A 17,376-nucleotide genomic window follows, 5' to 3' on the forward strand; every position below is an offset into this window, starting at 1 on the left:
GTGTGGATCTCTGGGCCAGTTGAGACAGCCGGTCCAAGCACGCCGAACTCATCTTGTCCACCGGTGGTTTGTCTGTTCCACGGGCTTTTAGAAGCTCTGCTAAGTGTAGTGCTGTCAATATCTAACCAAGACTTGTGCTACAAATTAGGGGAATGGAAAAGGGGCTTTGCTGACTTGGAATTGCTCTACGGGATGGCCGTGTAAACCCAAGACGTCGCTCGTTCTGGCAGCCCCCGACCGTTTCCACCCAAGTACCTGTCGCTCAGACCGAAAGCAAGCTTTGTTTGATTTCTACTAGGCACCAAGCCTTTCTACCGAAGCAGGCTTTCTGCTACGAATCCAAGTTTTGTTTCTGTTGCTGTCACTGTTCTGGCGTCCTGCGGAATGCCCTTTCACGACCTAGGCATGAAGTGTCGCCCGGACCCCGTCGTGAGTGTCTATCTGCCATGATTGGTTGCCCTTGGGTTAAAGTAGAGAGATATGGGAGTGTTTCCACAGGATGTTTCAAGAAGTCAAGGTTTCTTCGTGGTTGAGATGTGACTCAGGTCGAATCTTTGCCGAGAAAGCTAAATTCGGCTCCATTTTGGATGCGCAGGTTGTGAAAACGTTGACCGTTTTAACGCTCCCACGACCCAATGGTTCAGCGGTAGAGTCTAAATGTCAACGAACCTTGTGCACTTGCAGGTCGTTAGGACTACATACGACCAACCGGGAATAGACTGTTGCTTCCACCTCTCGGCCTCATGAGAGCTTCATAAATGGAGACTCGGAAGGAGTCAGAGGCCGGGAAGTCGGAAAAGATGCCTTTGAGGAAAATATGGGACCGAGAAGTTAAAAAACAAAGATAAGAGTTGAGTTGGAAGCCGAAAGAGCGACCGACAGCACGGAATACAATGTGCGGGGCAGTCACAGGCCAAGCCAAACTTGCCCGTGACTGTAGGCTCCGCGATGCCTTCTACAAGGGAAAGTTCAATAAGGCCACCTAAGGTAGGTACCATGAAGTGAGCGGGACAGGGCACTGTTCGTCACATGACCCGGAATCGAAAAAAAGTACAGCCTTACTCTTTTCCCCTCTTACACCATCGTTTTTGGACGAGAAATGCCTTGAACGAAGCGGCAATCATAGAACGTGCCGCAAAGTGGCCTAGGTACGGTGATGGGGAAGTCGCTAATTGGTCTTGAGCACTGATAGCGAGACCTTGTCTAGGATGATGATATCTCCCTTTATGAGTAGCTCGATTTTCTGGCCAGCCGTATCATTCAGTTTGTATGGCCTGATGAAAAGACCTCGCTCTGACGAGGCATGGGGTTGTGACTGACCGTGGCTACCCTACTTGATTTCTAGGGTTCTTACGAACAAGCTAAGCCATTGCTCGTGATATCAAACCCATATACTACTTAACTACGGATACCTTGGGATTTTCTGCTGCCTGAATTTAGCATACCAATACCCCTCTAGATCTTTGGGAAGTTAGTCGAGATTAATTGGGGGGATCTAGTGCTTAGGCAGCTCCTAAAACACTTTGGAATTCAATATTAGTCGCTAATAAGCCAGCAGACAGAAATACACAACAATAATGGCGGCTTGATTGAGTATTACTTCGCGCGAAATACATTATGCTACAGGCCGACAGCACTCGTCCCCCTCCCTGCTGGCGGCGAATCGGACCTGTCGCATTGTTACACGGATTCCTCAGACCGACCACGACGAAAAGACGATTGAATTTCGCCCGCCAATCAGAAAGAGGCAAGAGAATTAGATGACAGATTGAGCAAGGTGAGCTCCCAGCCTCGAACATCAAAATTTTGTGGCCAATAAACCGCCGTTGCAGAAAGGCCATCTGGCTTCGATCGCGCGATGGAGACCGGGTTCGTCCGTCAATCACAACATTGGCGTCTCGATAGACAACAGTACTGATACGAAATTCCGGCACGTTTTTGCGGGGAAGAAACCGTTTCACCTTTATCTGGTCTCAAGACCCTGATCCCATAATTACCCAAGCAAGTACTTCCGTACCGAGGTGTGAGAGCACAGCTCACCTTACCCATGCCCCACACCCCCATGAAACAACACACCCACCCACCCACTCACCCCGCCAAAAGGTCGACAGGAAAAAAGTATGGAGTACGTCCATTGCCTAAAAATAAAACTTCAAGATGGAGCCAAGGGACCCAACAAGGACGAGGCCGAAGAAGCCCAAGAAGAAGCAAGAGAATCCCATCGCCGTCGCCGTGTCGGCATGGCTGGACAGCCTCCCGCGTCCGCTAGCCGAGCTAGTCGCCGGCAGCAGCGCCAGCTTGCCATCTGACGCAGAGAAGTTGAACCAAGACGCCGCCATCAGAAAGCAGCTGCTCGACGGCGCCCCGAGGCGATGGGTCGTGTACGAACCCATGGTGCTGCTGCCGAGCGGCAGCTTCGCCGCGGCGCCGTGGCCCGCCCTGCTTTCTCTCTCCCACCAGCAACAAAAAAATCCTGGCGCGGACCCACTGCTGTCCCTGGCGCCGCTCTGGGCGGGCATCCTGCGCGAGGTGTCGCGGACGTCGTCGCACACGCCGCTGACGCACCTGGCCGTCAACGAGGGGATCCCGCTGATGCGCGCCCCTGCTTTGCAGGAACAAGAGCAGGAGCAGCAGGAGCAGCAGGAGCAGCAGCAGGAGCAGCAGCAAGAAAACCTGCTGCGCACACCGAGCGGGCTGCGCATGCTGCACGGCGACTTTGGGCCGGTCCACAGCGACGACAACGACACCATCGGGGACGGCAACTTTGCCTCCGCGTTCTGGGTGACGACCAAGCAGAACGGCATCGTGCAGACGTGGGCGCCGCGGTGGACCATGTTCAGCCGGGGCAACGTCAAGGAGAAGGCGCGCGTGCTGGGGTTTCCTTCTCGCAGTGCGGACCGTGCCAGAAGCGACAAGAGGAAGGCCACCGCCGTCGACCTCTACGCCGGCATCGGCTACTTTGTGTTTTCGTACGCGCGCCTAGGCCTGCGCGTGCTGTGCTGGGAGCTGAACCCGTGGAGTGTTGAGGGCTTGCGGCGGGGTGCCGTGGCGAATGGCTGGAGCGTGCGCGTGGTGCGGCCGTCACTCTCGAAACCCAACGGAGATGACGACGATGACGAGGCAGTAGCAGCAGCGGTGGCAGCAGGAGGCGAGCAGATCGTCGTGTTCCTCGAGGACAATGCGCGGGCGGCGCGGCGCGTGGCGGCGCTCTGGGCCCTCGATGACACGCACGTGCTACACGTCAACGCGGGGCTGCTGCCGTCGAGCGAGAAAGTGTGGCGTGATGCGTGGTCCATCGTCGCCCGGAACCCACGAGGACGGGAAGAGGGATGGCTGCACCTGCACGAGAACGCCGGGGTCGCGCAGATCGAGCAGCGCCGCGCAGAGATGGAGCAGACATTTTCGGAGTGGTGCAGCGCTGACGAGGAAGCTACCCCTGACGACGACGACAGAAGCAACGGTAGCGAAAAAGCCAGCGCGGCCGTGGAGCATGTCGAATTGGTCAAGACGTTTGCGCCAGACGTCTGGCACTGCGTCTTTGACGTGTATATTACAAGGTCTACAACAATAATAACAAGTACAACTGCTGCTGCTGCTGCTCCTGGTAGCAGCAGTGCTTGATGCTCATTTTAAACAAGAAACCGGACAAGACGTCTATCGGCGATCGTCGTAGTCGTGTGGGTCGTTATACATACACATGGCCTGACCGGCGTCTTCTTGGTCGTCGTCGTAATCAGTGGCGGTAGAGTCGCCCGCGAGAGGAATCCGCCTCGCCCAGCGGAGCTGCTTCACCACCGTCTTCGCATCATCCCCACTGCCGCCGCTGCCGCCGCCGCCCATCTAGTCGCGCCGGAACTTGGCGGGGATGTTCTCCTCGACGATGGCGCGCTTGTTGAGGTCGTCTAACCGGTCCTGCTCCGCCTCCATCTCCTCGTGCTTCTTGAAGTGTGCAATGTCTTCGGGGTGCGTGAGGTCCTCGAGCTTGGTGTTGTCGTCGTGGTACCTTTTTGTTCCCGGCGTCTCACGATTAGCCAAGAGCTTCCGTCTGTATTACGTAGGCATGTATGACGCATAGATACGATACCTAGGTAGGTAAATAAAAAAGATGAAAGGGGGGAACACTCACTTCTCCCAGTGGTGAATCTCGTACTCGTACTCGTCATCGCCGTGGTGCCCCGGGCCTGTTCCCATGTCGGGCAGCGTCCTGCCGCGGCCGTCGACGAGCTCGACGAACTCGTCGCGGCTGACCACGCCGTCGCCGTTGGCGTCGAGCAGCGCCAGCACCTCGCGCGCGATCTCGTCGCGCCGCTCCGCCGTTATGTGCGCGTTAGACTCGTCCATCAGCCCGTACGTCCGCAGGATCTCGAGCGCCTCCCAGCTACCGTCGCCGTCAAAGTCGTGCAGCGTGAAGAAGGACGCCGCGTCGAAGTCGGTCGCGTGGTGCTCTTCTATTTCGTCCACGGCAAACATGGCGTCAGCGATCTGATGATGACGACGATTATGATGATGACGACGATCATGATGATGATCCATCAGGCTTGCGGTGTGGCTTACCGGCCATGTGTTTCTGCATCCACGTGGCGTGCTCGTCGACAATCGGCTGCTGCGACCCGCTGCCGTGGTCGCCGTGGGCCAGCACACAGCGCCCGGCTGCGAGGAGCACGAGACTGCCGAGGAGTAGCTGCATCCTTGCGTGTTTTGTCCCCAGATTCTTCTTCCTGTCTGTTCCCCGCCGGTACAGCACCCGAGTACGCGCTATCAGGGTGTGTGGGGTGTGTGTGTGGTGGTAGAAGGCGGAAAGGCGTTTTGAGTTGTGATGACAATCGGAGCTTATTTTTTTTTCTTTCCCTTCTGTCGAGGTGTGGTAATTGGTTCCGTTCCCCCGTCGGATGCAACGCCGCTCGGAGATCGGGATCGGATGAAACGGGAGCCCCCAATTACAGCAGCCTGTCTGCAACTAGAACCGCCCAATCGCGCTGACTAGGAGTCTTGCTGCGTAGAAGATGGGTTGGGTGACATCAGTTGGGAAGATTGGATGATAGAAACAGCTGGCCGATGTCGTCCCTTCGTCACTCGTGAGCGTCGTTGCTCGTGAGCGTCGTTGCTCGTTGAAAGCGCCCAGCCTAATGGGGAACCCCGCGAGCGGCACTTTCCTTGCAGGGATCCCATAGCAAGGGTAAAACCTAGCCCACAGGGCTCCCAGCTCCCAGCTCTCTCGAGTCTTCGGCTGGTAGTCACAGGCTGCTTTAGTTTGTGGCTTCCGTCACTTGCGACATCGAGAACACTCGGCTTAGGTATAGAATGGAAGGAGCAATCGTCAAACACGATAGGCTGACTTGGGTTTGTTCAATGAGGCTTTCTCAATTGGGCAAAAGCTGCCGCCTAGTGGCCATGGGTAGTGCGTGTGAATGGGCCATGGTCGGCACTAGCCAACTCCCGTGTGCGCACTACCATGTATTCGTACTCGGCCGCCGATCGGGACAATGCATTTTGGTGGTCCGCAACAATAAACTTCGGTCCGCAAGAATACAGACGTCAGCGCCACCACGAGCGCTTGTCGTGGGCGGCTTGCGACCGGGTCTTGGTGGGCGGCCTGCCAATCACAGCCCGCCCCGCGCTCTTGATTCAGATCCCTCGGCATGTGGCAGACCGGCACGGCCCCATCAGCTGCTCGGCGCCGCATCGACATTTTGTTTGCTGCGAACCGCCGAGATAGGACGCATAATAAGCGCCTCAAGAAGGCATGACACCTAGACAAGAGGGAAAATATGACCACGTCGTTTCCTCCTTCCCTTGTTCCCGTCAAACCTCCGGGTCTCCAGCTGAAGACTTTTAAGTTTCCCTGGCTGTGTGCCACGGAAGCAGCAATTCACTCCCTCCACATCCATACCTACTCCATATTAGTGGTGAACTTCCAGGCGTCTCGTACCTGACCACTCCAGTCATTCCTTCTTCTATGTCATTCACCGCTCCCGTCCGCCCCTAATCTAAACCGGTAACACGACCGTTCTCTCTTCTCGTTTTCCAGCCGCTGCGCCTGCACACTGCTCGGATCTGCGAGCCGAGCCCGTCATCTGCACTGGGCAATTTATCCAAGATTTGCCATCCTCTGGGCCAAAGGACCGACAACAATCAAGACACGAGCGCCTCTCCGCTCACCGAATTGTTCCAGAAGGGGTTGAGCCCTGGAAGCGAGCGAAGCGAGCCAACCTAGCGAGTCAGCCCATCATGGGCCGTGGTTGGCCATGCCATGCCATGCCATCCATGGCTGCCATCGCATTGAGGTAGCCGCACAACGCACACGAGGCAGAGACGCCAGCCGCGCCGCACGCTTCTAGCCGCGCCGCCCATTTGAGCCGGAATCCTCGAGGCCACGGTAGTATGCTTTATTATGCCATTGCAGTCTTCTTCCTGCTGCTGCTACTGCTGCACTTGATATCATATGTTGGCGGCTGCTGCTGTTGCCGCTGCACTCACTGCTGAGCTGCATTCGTCTTGCATCTCCCTCTCACCTTCTCCCTTTCATCCTCTCTCCCGTGCGTCTTTTTTACACTTCCTTCTCCATCTCCTCCTCCGCCGGCCGGCAGTCCCAAGGGTCAAAGCACGCCCAGGCGCAGCAAGACTCCATCTGCGTCTAAACTCTCACGGCACAGTCAGACTAAATATAGTGTCTCGTGCAGCAAGGAGGGGACGGCGGACCTGGAGATGCCGCTGCTCGACATGTCTTATACCCAATTACTCCATTACACGTGTGCCAGAGACGCTTTTATCTCACCTACCTCACCTCGGCTTTTCTGACCACATTTCTTTCCCAGTCTCTCTAGTCTCCTCCTTTTAACCCTACTTCATTGCCACTCCTCTCCTTTTTTGTTTCTTTTTTCTGCCTGAAAAGGTGCATCCCGAGTGGCGGCGTTGTGCAGTTGCATAGTCGCCTATCACCCCCTCCTCTTTCAGGAATGGCCACTCTCGACATACGGCGTATCTAGCCAACGATACAAGACTGCTGGGGATAGGCACGAGAGTCCGAGGAATGGGATCGGAAGCAACAAGTGTGCAGTGGCCGTCCTTCTTGTGCAACCACAGCTTGCCGGTTTACGTACAACCGACACAGCACTGTCCAACAAGACATCTGCTGCCAACGCAGGTCTCTTGTCCTCTCGGTGTGCTGTGGTTGGCCAGTTCGCCCCTGACCATCATATTTCCTGTTATCCCGCCCCCTGTACACCGTTACACCTCATCAAACCCATTCACTTCGGTCTTGTCTACCCCTCAGCGGTTCCCGCGGTGGGGGCGCCGTTGGCGGCGGCGACGTGAGACAAACAGAGCGGCCGCGAGGCAAAGCAACCCAAAATGACCGCCATATGCCCAACTCTATCTACCAGCCGACGGCATGCCCGAGGCGCTAAGCTACAATCCTCCGCGCCCCTCCTTCCCCCTTTTAGTTGGCCAACACAACAAATATCCTCCCAGGCGGAATCTAAAACTCGCCGAGCTTGTTCCTCGTCGTCGTCGTCGTCGTCGTAGTCTTGTCGTATCCAACATCTCCTATCACTCGGCCCTCGCTTAGACGGCGTTGCAAACTACCAAGAGTTGTCGACGAGACAGCATTGCCCATGGTCGACCGTCTCAGGAACTCGCATTGCGTCTAGCTCGACTCAAGCCGACGTGTTGATCCATCGGCCTTTGCCTCCTCCCAGTGGACGGACGAGTCATCGACGAGGCAATTGTGCCGCCATCCTGGGCCTTCCTTTTGACCACCAGCATTGGGCCGGCCAGGCTCGAGCAGGCAAGCGGGTCAAGCAAGGCGACACGACTTCAAGTCATCTTGTGCCGCCTGATCTCGCCATACCTATCAGGTCTCTGGGTGGCTCCCATGCGAGAAATAACCGGCTACTCTCCCGCAGTAACCGCAAACAGAGTCAAGCCGAAGCCGCCCTTCCCGGCCGGGAGCAATCCATCCCAGAAGAACACATGGAGCACCATCCATCATGGCAGAACAGAATGAGAGAAACAATCGGTAATGTGAGTGAGATAGCTTTTGATGAATGACTAGCTTAAGACTAAGACTAGGGTACTAGGTACTAAGCCAACCGACCAACCGACCGACGATGTTGAAGACGATATACGCAGGGGGTGATGTGAATAAAGAAAACTAAAAGTACAAAAAGGTTTGGATAGGAAAAGAAAATAGCATCACCTCCCCTTATCTCCCCAATTTTGGCACATGATCCCTCCAACCACATGCCTACACATATATATCTGATAGGAGAAGGGAAAGGGGAACAAGGAGTCCCCTGTTGCCACTGCCCAGGCTTCCCTCTCCCTCGATTCCCTCCCGCTTTCTGTTATTAGTACACAGGATGCAGGGGATGTACCTCTCCCCCGACCCTTATTTTGCCTCTCCATTTTTTGTCGCAGTTCCTCCGTCTCATCCGTGTGTTTCTCAGGTACATACCGTACACCACCACGCTCATTACAATTTGTTGTGAAGAAGGGCACAGAAAAACAAAAAATCCATTGCATCCTTTCCCAGCGGTGAAGAGAAACAAAAATAAACCAAAGTGGGCTTCCATGACAGCCTCTCGAACGATAAACCAAACAAGGCGGCCGTTCAAATCAGGGCATTCGTAATCCAGTTCCCGGTTCCCGTTCATTTCGTTGCCCGCAACCCCTTAACCCTCCCATATTGTGTGGCTGTTTTCCTCCCCTCTGGTCATCCCATCCCAAGACACTCTGATTATTTCCAACATCCTATCCATCCATAATAGGCACAAACACACACACATATACATGTCGTTTCCCTTTCGGCGCCGGTGTGGTATATGATACTTTCCCTCTCAATTCGATGCGGTTAATGTATTGGCTGTTGGTCGTTTTTTTCGTCATCGTCATCCTCAACATCTCGCGCTCAAGAAACCGCCGCCCCCATCTCGAAAGTGGGTATGCAACCGACCGGATGGAAGAAAGAAAATGAGTAAACGGCCGCCGACCGCGCCTCCGCCTTTTTTGCCAATAATGATTAATACGGGGCGGGGAAACCATCAATCGGGGCAGCCGCCAACTCCCGATGAAAGCAGGACAAAATATATAAAGGGCGAAAAAGAAAAACGCCAGGAATGTTGGAAACGATCAGGGGATAAAAAACAAAAGCCAAGTCCCAAGAGACATTGGTACCGAGAGTCGCAGGGAATAATGGTTTTTTGAAGAGCAGACGCAAGCACGGCCCAAACAACCAAGAGTTTGACGCTTGGATGATGTCGCCAATTGAAGTCGACTCGTCGATCAAGGGAAGGGTTCGGCGGAGGAGAGAGAGAGACGACGACTGGTTCTGTAGGGCCCAATTGGGGAACTCTGCTCTGCAACCACGTTTCCCCAACCAACTGTCGACGACAGCGGCTAACAACGCCGGTACTCAAACGATGAAATAAACGACAAGAAACAGGAACCGTTAGTACACAGGCGAGGCCTAAAGGGGGTATTTATGATGACTAGTGGCAACAGGAAAGACAATCATGCGGCAGAGCAAGTGGAAGAAGAGCTACGAGCTACTCCTTCACATATTCTCGATTCGAGCGCTGGGGAGGACCATGGCAGGGTCTTCAAACTCCAGCTTTGGCGCCCACGGGTCGTACGAGGGATACGCCGATATTGAGTTGATTGTCGTCACTTCGACAGGTGGCTGGTATGCGACGCCATTGTACCATTGCTGTTCTTCGGCTTGCGCGTGCTGCGCTTGGTACTGCTCTGGCGCTGGCTGCTGCTGCGAGGTGGGCTGCTGGGGAGGTGGCTGCGCCATGGCCTGGGGTTGCGGAGCCATCTGGCCTTGATACGCGACCATCTGCGGAGTTTGTTGCTCGACCGGGCTGGCGGCGTGCAGCGCGTATGTTGCTGCCTGTGCCGTCGGCGCGTGCGTGTAGAAGCCGCCTTGAGTGGACGGACTTCGCCCAGACGCCGCCGAGAAGCTACTGGGGCTGCTCTGGATGCTGCCGTTCAGGACTTGAGCTGACGGGAATGGGGGCATTTCCAGCCCCAGCCGCTCAACGCCTTGTCGTGGAATTTGCTGGTATTGAGGGTGCATTGGTGCAGCTCCCGGATGCGCGTTGGGGTTCATAGTTGCTACCCCAGGGTTGTTCTGCTCCGTCACAAAGTAGGTGTGCTGCGGCAGACTGGCTGTCCGCTGGAGCATGGGCACACCGGGGTGCTGTTGCTGATGGTGTTGTTGGGGCTGCTCGTGCGGATGCATGGGAGCTTGGGCGTGTGGGTGTCCATGATACTCGTGTGCAGCGCTCGACGAAATGCTATGCCTATGGCCGTACTGCTGCTGCAAGTTGTAGCCGTTCATGTGCTGGCCAAAGTCGGCGAAGGATGCGGCGCGGTGGATCTGGTGGCCGTGGCCGTGGTGGCCCATCATGGCCACGTTGTGTGGTGGCCATGGCATGCTGTGGCTCTTCGGTGTTGACGGCGAGTCCTCGCTCCCGGTTTCTGACATGGAGTCGTCGATTTCGGACGAGTGGATTCCGCGCTGGTGGGACCGTCTTTGGTGCTTCACCATTGTTGTTTTCCTGCAAAAGCTGTCGGGTAGTGTCGATTGGTTAGTGCCAGATCTCGAGACGTGGCTACTGGGGTATCCAGAGGCCTACCTCTTCAAGCAGCCATCATGGGCGCATTTATATGGGCGCTTGCCCGTGTGGATCCGACGATGTCTCGCCAGACTTGAAGACTGCGCTGAAGTCAGTACAGGCCATCTGGGAGCGTCAAAGGCTATTGGCCCTGAAGGAGGAAAGATACGGACATCTGAGAAACGCTTTCCGCATCCCATGTGTTGGCATTGGTGCGGTTTCTCGCCAGTGTGTGTCCGGATGTGGACTGTCAGAGCACTCCTCTGGATGAAGCTCTTTCCACATCCTGAAGTTGAGCACGCGTACGGGCGTTCGTTGGTGTGTATCCGGTAGTGTCTTTGCAAGTCTGACTTGCGGTTGAAGCTCTGGACACCTCAGTGTTAGTGACCTGTGGGTCTTCTGCCTTGGCCACTCTGGAGGGCCAGATGCCATGAGCCAGGCAGGCATGCCGTCGACGACGACATGTCGGGCTGGGATTGAAGCAAACGTACCTTACCACACGCCGTCCAGTCGCACTGGAAAGGACGCGTCGTGGGTTCGTTCTCGACCAGCTCCATGAGTTCCATTTCTCTTTGTGTTTTGGTTTCGTGGTGTTTTGATGCTCCTGACTGGGTGATCGTTGCGGGACGGGTCGCGGACGTTGGACGTGCACGATGAGCGTACTTATAAGACGTCTTTCGTGGAGACCCCTGCTCTTAAGACGTGGGAACTGACAGGCTACCGTCGACCTGTGGCGAAGTGTCGACCGGCACGACCGGGGTAGGGATGCAAGTGGTATGGGTGGGTTCGGATTTGGGTATGTCCCCCTGGCCCGGAATGGCGAGCAAGCGTGATCTCCTTCAATGCAACCGGACTATGCAGGAATTCCGCGACAAGTTTTATACAGGGGACGAAGAGAACTGGCGCTCTACACACGATGATCAGGTGAGAGAGCCGCGATGGGGATAGCTGGATAGATGGGCGCCCAGCGCAAGGCGGGTATGCTGGCGAAGGAAGAAGAGAGCGAGAGAGTGAGAGAAGACGATGCTCTAAAGGTGGCACGGCGCACACAGCAGAGCGTAGACACGGATAATAGGAGGAGCGAGCAATGAGGGCGGGCGGTCCTCGATAAAAAGGATATTAGAGCTTGAGGGTCGGTCGTCAGCAACGACAACAAAAGACAATAGGCCAAAACGAGCAATGACAACAACGACAACAACACTAATCACGCCAACGACATAATCAACATAAGGGAAGATGTTGAAGGCTAGATGGGATGATGGTCGAAGCCAAATTGAAACGGGGGCGGACGGTGACGAACGGGGAGGAAGACTGCTCTTAAGAGAGTTCAGTGGCTTGGCTAGCCACAGATACAGGAAAAGCTTGGTGCACGAGCACCAGGAAGGTCTCCGCTCCAAGTGGTGAGAATGGGGCAGGACGGTAGCTCGCCCAAAGTCTGGGGCTAGCTAGGGCCACACGTTGGAGTCTAGGACGAAATGGGGCACACACGTACACAGAGAGAGTGTGTAGAGAGAGTGGAGTGCAGTGCAAAGACTAGCTTGGAAAGTATCTCGGTACCTTTTGGCGGGTCCTTAGCTCGCTAGGCGGTGCGAGTAAAGCAGAGCTAGTCTGGTGGGCTGGCCGTTCTTGTCGTTTCGAAGTCCAAGTGTCGTAGGCCGGCGTGCGTTAAGTTTCCGAAACTAGCAGCATAATGGGGGTATGAGGGGGTATGAGGGGGGGAGAGGGGAGCCACTCTCAGGAACACGCTATGCGGATCGTCGAGGCAGAGAGGGCTTCTGGGCCTGCCGGTGCCTGGATGCAGGTTCGTTGCAGGTGCAGATTTCTGGTCCTTTACCTAACAGGTATGTGGCCGACTGCCGAGCGTGGTGGCCAGGGGTGTGTGTGGTGGTGGTGGTGGTGGTGGTGGTGGTGGTGGTGGACTGCAAGTTGCGTCCGCTGGCTGCCCGCAATGATGGAATGCAGGTGCTGAAAATGGCGTGCCTTTATCTCTCTCTCTCTCTCTCTCTCTCTTGTCAAGGTTGCTATTACTTTCTTTCGTCGTCCTCGCTCAACCTGACTCGGCAAGCAAGCGCACGGTCCCTCTCAAAGTCTCCACAGGCGATAGATAGAAAGAGAGTCGAATTAGAAAAAGAAAGGAAGAAGCTAATGGAGGGGAGAACAGCTGGACAGGAAACCCGGAGAGTCCTTATGAGATGGCCGGTTTGCCGTGGGAAATTCAAGTCTTTGCTTTTCTTATTTTATTTTTGCAGCTCGTCAGTCGTCGTGGGTTTTGCTGGCGTGTCTCCAAAGCTCTGAGATCGACCGAGACAGTGAGACAAGCAGACAGACGCGCGACAAGTGTCGTCAACCCTGGTAGTCCGGTGAGTAGGGCTGGAGCTGTGGAGAGGCAACGGGTGGCGGAAACTCAACACGGGGTGACGTTTGTGTTTGTTGACGTTTGTCGGGATCACCTTTTTGACCTAGGACGTCTGTTTCTCTGTCTCTTCAGGAATACAAACGAGATGCCCAGGCAATGCGATGCAGGAACAGGGTCCGAATAGGGTGGAAGGGATTCGGGTTGGGAGGGGTGGCCTCGTGGGTTATGTATACGCACGCACAGAGGAGAGATCTGGACCGTGACCAGAGTCGGCGGTATTGATGCCGGCAGCGGACGAGATGGGATCCAACGAGGGTTGCGGGCTATCTGGGCGTATTGAGATATGCGGTGGCGCTGGATGAGGCTATATGATCAGGGACTCTATACCTCGGGGGTCGGCTGCCCTCTCAGAGGCCAGTGGCCGGGTGTGGGGAGAGAGGGGGGGATGTGTGTGGTGGAGGTGGAGGGTAGGTACTCCGTACAGAGAGAGAGAGGGTGGTGATGGATGGGGTTCAACGACAAGACGGCACAAAGTGCCTGGGCGCACACCTGAGGTTGCTGCGGGTGCGTGTATCCCAGGAACAGTGCTGCAACCTCGAGTTTCTTTTTTTTTTTTTGTCTCGCTGACTTGGCCTGGCCTGTCTGTCCCTCGTTGCCCTGGCGTGCAGGTCTGGGTTGGGGTGCGTCTCTGGTGGAGTGGGATGCTCGAGCGCTGCTGCCGCTACTACTGCTGCTGCTGCTGCAACTACGCAGGACTAAGGTAAGGTAGGTAGGCCCCCCCCCCCGATACTATACTGCTACAGAAGCCGATGATGAGATCAAGGCGGGCTGGTCGGGCCCCTGTGGACGCGGCGATCTCCTTCGGTCCAAGACGGACGCAGATGGGTGTCCTCGTCGAAACTGAAAGGGAATAGCTCCTCGACTCGATGTTGCCATAAAAAATCCCTGAGTAAGTCGGACGGCCCAAAATGTGACTGATGAGCTATCTCGTCGCAAGGGAAAACGCCCAAGCATACGCGCAGGAGACGGCTTCGATATTCCTCCCCCTTTGCTTGGCAGCTATGGCGTTGCGTCTACTTCCTAGATAGGTATCTGTATGTTTTGTCAGGATGGAGCCGTGACTGACAGGACGTAGCGTTGGTGGGCGGGTGGGCGGTTGACGGTTGAGGTGAACGGTTGACGGCAGAGGCTCCACGGTGCACGTTTGTTGCTGCAGCAGAGCGTTTCTAGAGTAACTAAGTTAAGTTACCTAGTCCTGGAAGTCCAGATGTGATGCGGCCGAATACTGTGTATACGCATACAGTACAGATGAAAGCCGAGGGAGGGTGCGTGTGTACCCAGAGAAGGGAAGGAAGAATGAGAGTGGGATTGAGATTTTGCTAGGGCCGGGCTGTCAACAACGGGGAAGCAGCAGTGGAGGATCGGCAGAGGGCAAGAAAGAGAAGCTCAAATGGCCCGGGAAGTCCGCAGCATGGTGATATGTACTGCGTAGTGTACCTATGTAAGGTAAGGTAGGGAAGGTCAGGGCGAGGGTGAGGGTGAGGATGAGGGAGGGTGCGATAGATACCTAGACTGGCTGTCCTGTGCTTGTGCTGCGTGCTGCTGGGTGGTCTCCGAGTACGATAGATAGCGTGCGTAGGGTAGGCAGTGTAGGGGTAGGTAACAACCTAAGCTATCTAGGTTGGCCAGGGTGTGAACGAACTGTAGGGACGGACGGGGACGGGGATGGGGCCAGCGACGACGCGATCGAGGTGCCACAGCCTTGAGCTCCCTACCTAACCTTGCCGAAGCTGCCAGTGGAGAGTGGGCCGTGGTCCGCTGGCCACGATGACATGACGAGAGGACGGAATGGTAGCCAGAACCAGAACAAGCCCATCCCATCCAGCCCAGGGTAGGGGTAGCGGGCTGCCAGCTTCGCTAGCCCCGGCCCATCGATTTGTCTCCTCCTCGGTTCCTGCCAAATGCAATTCAGCAGGAACAACCAAGCCTGGGCTGGCTCCGGCGGCGCTCTGCTTCTGGTTCTAGTTGTCTATCTGGGTGGTGGGAATCCCCTAGCCCCAAACCCTAGCTCTTGCTTTTTTCCCTTGCGCTTTCCTCAAAGAGGCAAGTCACCGCCGCCACCCGCGCCCCAATGGGGAATAGGAAAAGTGCCCGAAACCAAAGAAATTGCCTATTAAGTCAACAGGAGTCCAGGACTACCTTAAGCAGCACTACCACCAGCAGAACCGACGGGGAGGAAGCATGTGGCCTGGCAAGACGCCGGATTTGCCTATTCCTGTCCATTGTATTGTATGTTCAATACGGGCTGCACCAGAGGGGAGTTGTCGTTCGGTACGCAGTATGTACTGTACATACCTTGCCTACCTTGGGACTCTACTTCTTGCATTAGTCAGTTCCGTGTAATTCTGTATGTACACTCCCTCCGGGTCTTACTCCGTCCCTGTCCATCTCCCTCTTTCTCTCTGCCTCTGCTTGCTCTCTCTCAAACTCGCCTTCACCCCTCGTCCCTGCTAGCGCCAAATGGCCGAGTAAGTGCTGGACATTTTGCATCGCAGGGCACTTTGCCCTTCCTGTAGCGAGCGAGCGAGCCAGACTAGAGCGGGAATCGAGCCCTTTTCTGCCCCTCCACTCCGGGAATTGGGCTTGAATGTATACGGATGAATTGGGCAGAGAGAGACGGGACGACGGGCGGCCTGGCCTGGCCACCGCCCGTATCGAGGTCAACTAAGGTACTCGAGGCAATAGTTGCGTGTCTGAGAATTGGAGATGGCCAGAAAGAGACAAACAAGAGACCACCAGAGGAGACGACATGGAAAGTGAGGGGACGGGACCCTTCCGCAAGACCCCAATTGACCAGTGACAAGTGACTATCCGCAGCGCAGTGCAGCCAGTAGCTGCGACCGACCAGTGGCTGCCGGAACAGAAGCTTCTGTGTCTCTCTCACTCTGTCGCCCTTTCCTTTGGCAGGAAGCAGCAGCAACATCAGCAGCAGCAACGCGCACTGCGGCAGGCGGGAAGGAGCAAGAGACAGCAGCAGGACCACCTACACACGGCTCACCTCCGCTGCCCATTGGAGACTTGGCGCAGCCTGGGGGGGGGAGCTCTTGTTCTCTGTTCTGCGGCCAGTCGGGTGGAGTCCTTCGAAGTTTGGTACTCGCATCCCATTCGTTGCAGCGCTAGCGGCACGGGCATTTCTGGCACTTGCCCTGTCGCCCCACACCAGCTTCTTTTTGTACCAATGTGCCGCAAGTACCTCGCCCGGGGACTGGCGTACCCTTTCTCCAGGCGGGCGGACCCTGAACTTCCAGCAGAGCGCCCGCAAAAGCGCAGGAGTGCGAAAAGAAAGCTGGGGAACGGCACAGCAACGGAACCCGGCAGGCTCCCAAAGGTACTTGAGGGTACTTTTGGCCGGGGGCCCTGGAAAGGTGGGGCCCACGGCCTTGCAGACTGCACCTGCAAGGTTGAGCGTTCCCCGCGAAAGGAGTGGAAGTGAGGTACCTGAGTGGTACGACCAAAGCTTGCCCCCTGTCCGCCAAGCCGCAAATGAACATTTGAGAGTCGCTGTAGCGGACGAGGAGAAGAAGGATGTATTTCTTTTCCTCTCGGGGAGGAGGGGTTGGAAAAGGAAAACTGATGCTTTTTCGTCTGTCCTTTTCCCCCCCTCCCTGCTCAGAATGTGCATATGTCAAAAGTCGACGGGATGGGCACAACAGGCGCGCGCGCGCACACACATTGGCTTATTAGGTTGTGAGACCGTATTTCTTTTTGTTTTCTCTCCGATGCTGTCGCGCGCGATTCGGCTGGGCGCAGGGGAAAAGATTAGGCCCCAGATATATTGAATCGTTATTAGCACGGCAACTCTTTCTTCCACTGCCGACAGGCCCATTCCCGGTCTCGAGTGCTGTTACACCAGCCTCCCCTTTTGCCTTTCTCATGGGGCTCCCGCAGCTCCATTTCGATGGGCGCGGCACGAACCTCCCTCCCAGTTAACTACTACCTTGGAGGTGAGGTATCCAAATTCCAAGGCCGTGGTGTATTCCGTACTAGCAATGAATATATACAAAAATTACACGGCGGTTACATGCAGCCGTTGGGGTATTTCCTAGGGCAAGACAAAACAAGCTAGCCGCAGGATGAGATCAGATGCAAGACGAGTGGGACTGAAGGAAACTGCAAGGGATGGTATTCTGTAAAATAATTCTTACAGATCAACGTCCACGCTCATTCATAATGGGGAACATCCTAATATCGTACATACGTGTATGATTATGTCGACCCAGTCGGTACGGATAGGTACGCCATAATTCGTACACCCGTGTGCGGCCCTGCGCTGATAGTAGGAGAGGAGACGAACGCCTTTCTCTCCGTCGGAATAATCTCTCTTATCATAGGTTTTTTTCT

General features: G+C 55.6%; 4 protein-coding genes across 4 annotated transcripts; 2 read left to right on the forward strand and 2 right to left on the reverse strand.

Moving 5' to 3' along the window:
* Positions 1-2,187: 2,187 nt before the first annotated feature.
* On the forward strand, positions 2,188-3,561 carry B0T26DRAFT_613691 (S-adenosyl-L-methionine-dependent methyltransferase; the record flags this gene model as incomplete). Its single annotated transcript, XM_060435939.1, has 2 exons — positions 2,188-2,260; positions 2,315-3,561. Coding segments are annotated over 2 exons (1,320 nt in total), but the record flags the coding sequence as incomplete, so codon positions are not given.
* A 279-nt stretch (positions 3,562-3,840) lies between these two features.
* Positions 3,841-4,687, reverse strand: B0T26DRAFT_756157 (uncharacterized protein; the record flags this gene model as incomplete). Its single annotated transcript, XM_060446055.1, has 3 exons — positions 3,841-4,045; positions 4,127-4,448; positions 4,555-4,687. The coding sequence occupies 3 exons, from the start codon at positions 4,685-4,687 to the stop codon at positions 3,841-3,843; spliced, it is 660 nt and encodes a 219-aa protein (XP_060291776.1).
* A 4,610-nt stretch (positions 4,688-9,297) lies between these two features.
* On the reverse strand, positions 9,298-11,284 carry B0T26DRAFT_467521 (uncharacterized protein). Its single transcript, XM_060435188.1, has 3 exons — positions 11,111-11,284; positions 10,641-10,984; positions 9,298-10,571 (listed from the first exon to the last, which is right to left on the reverse strand). Exons 1-3 carry the CDS (start codon positions 11,183-11,185, stop codon positions 9,554-9,556), a joined length of 1,437 nt encoding a protein of 478 aa, XP_060291777.1. The 5' UTR covers positions 11,186-11,284; the 3' UTR covers positions 9,298-9,553.
* A 745-nt stretch (positions 11,285-12,029) lies between these two features.
* On the forward strand, positions 12,030-13,116 carry B0T26DRAFT_467554 (uncharacterized protein). Its single transcript, XM_060435189.1, has one exon. It carries the CDS (start codon positions 12,318-12,320, stop codon positions 12,912-12,914), a length of 597 nt encoding a protein of 198 aa, XP_060291778.1. The 5' UTR covers positions 12,030-12,317; the 3' UTR covers positions 12,915-13,116.
* The last annotated feature ends 4,260 nt before the right edge of the window (positions 13,117-17,376 follow it).

This window comes from Lasiosphaeria miniovina (assembly GCF_030549165.1).
Source record: "Lasiosphaeria miniovina strain SMH2392-1A chromosome Unknown B0T26scaffold_7, whole genome shotgun sequence".
NCBI classification, from domain to species: Eukaryota; Fungi; Ascomycota; class Sordariomycetes; order Sordariales; family Lasiosphaeriaceae; genus Lasiosphaeria; species Lasiosphaeria miniovina.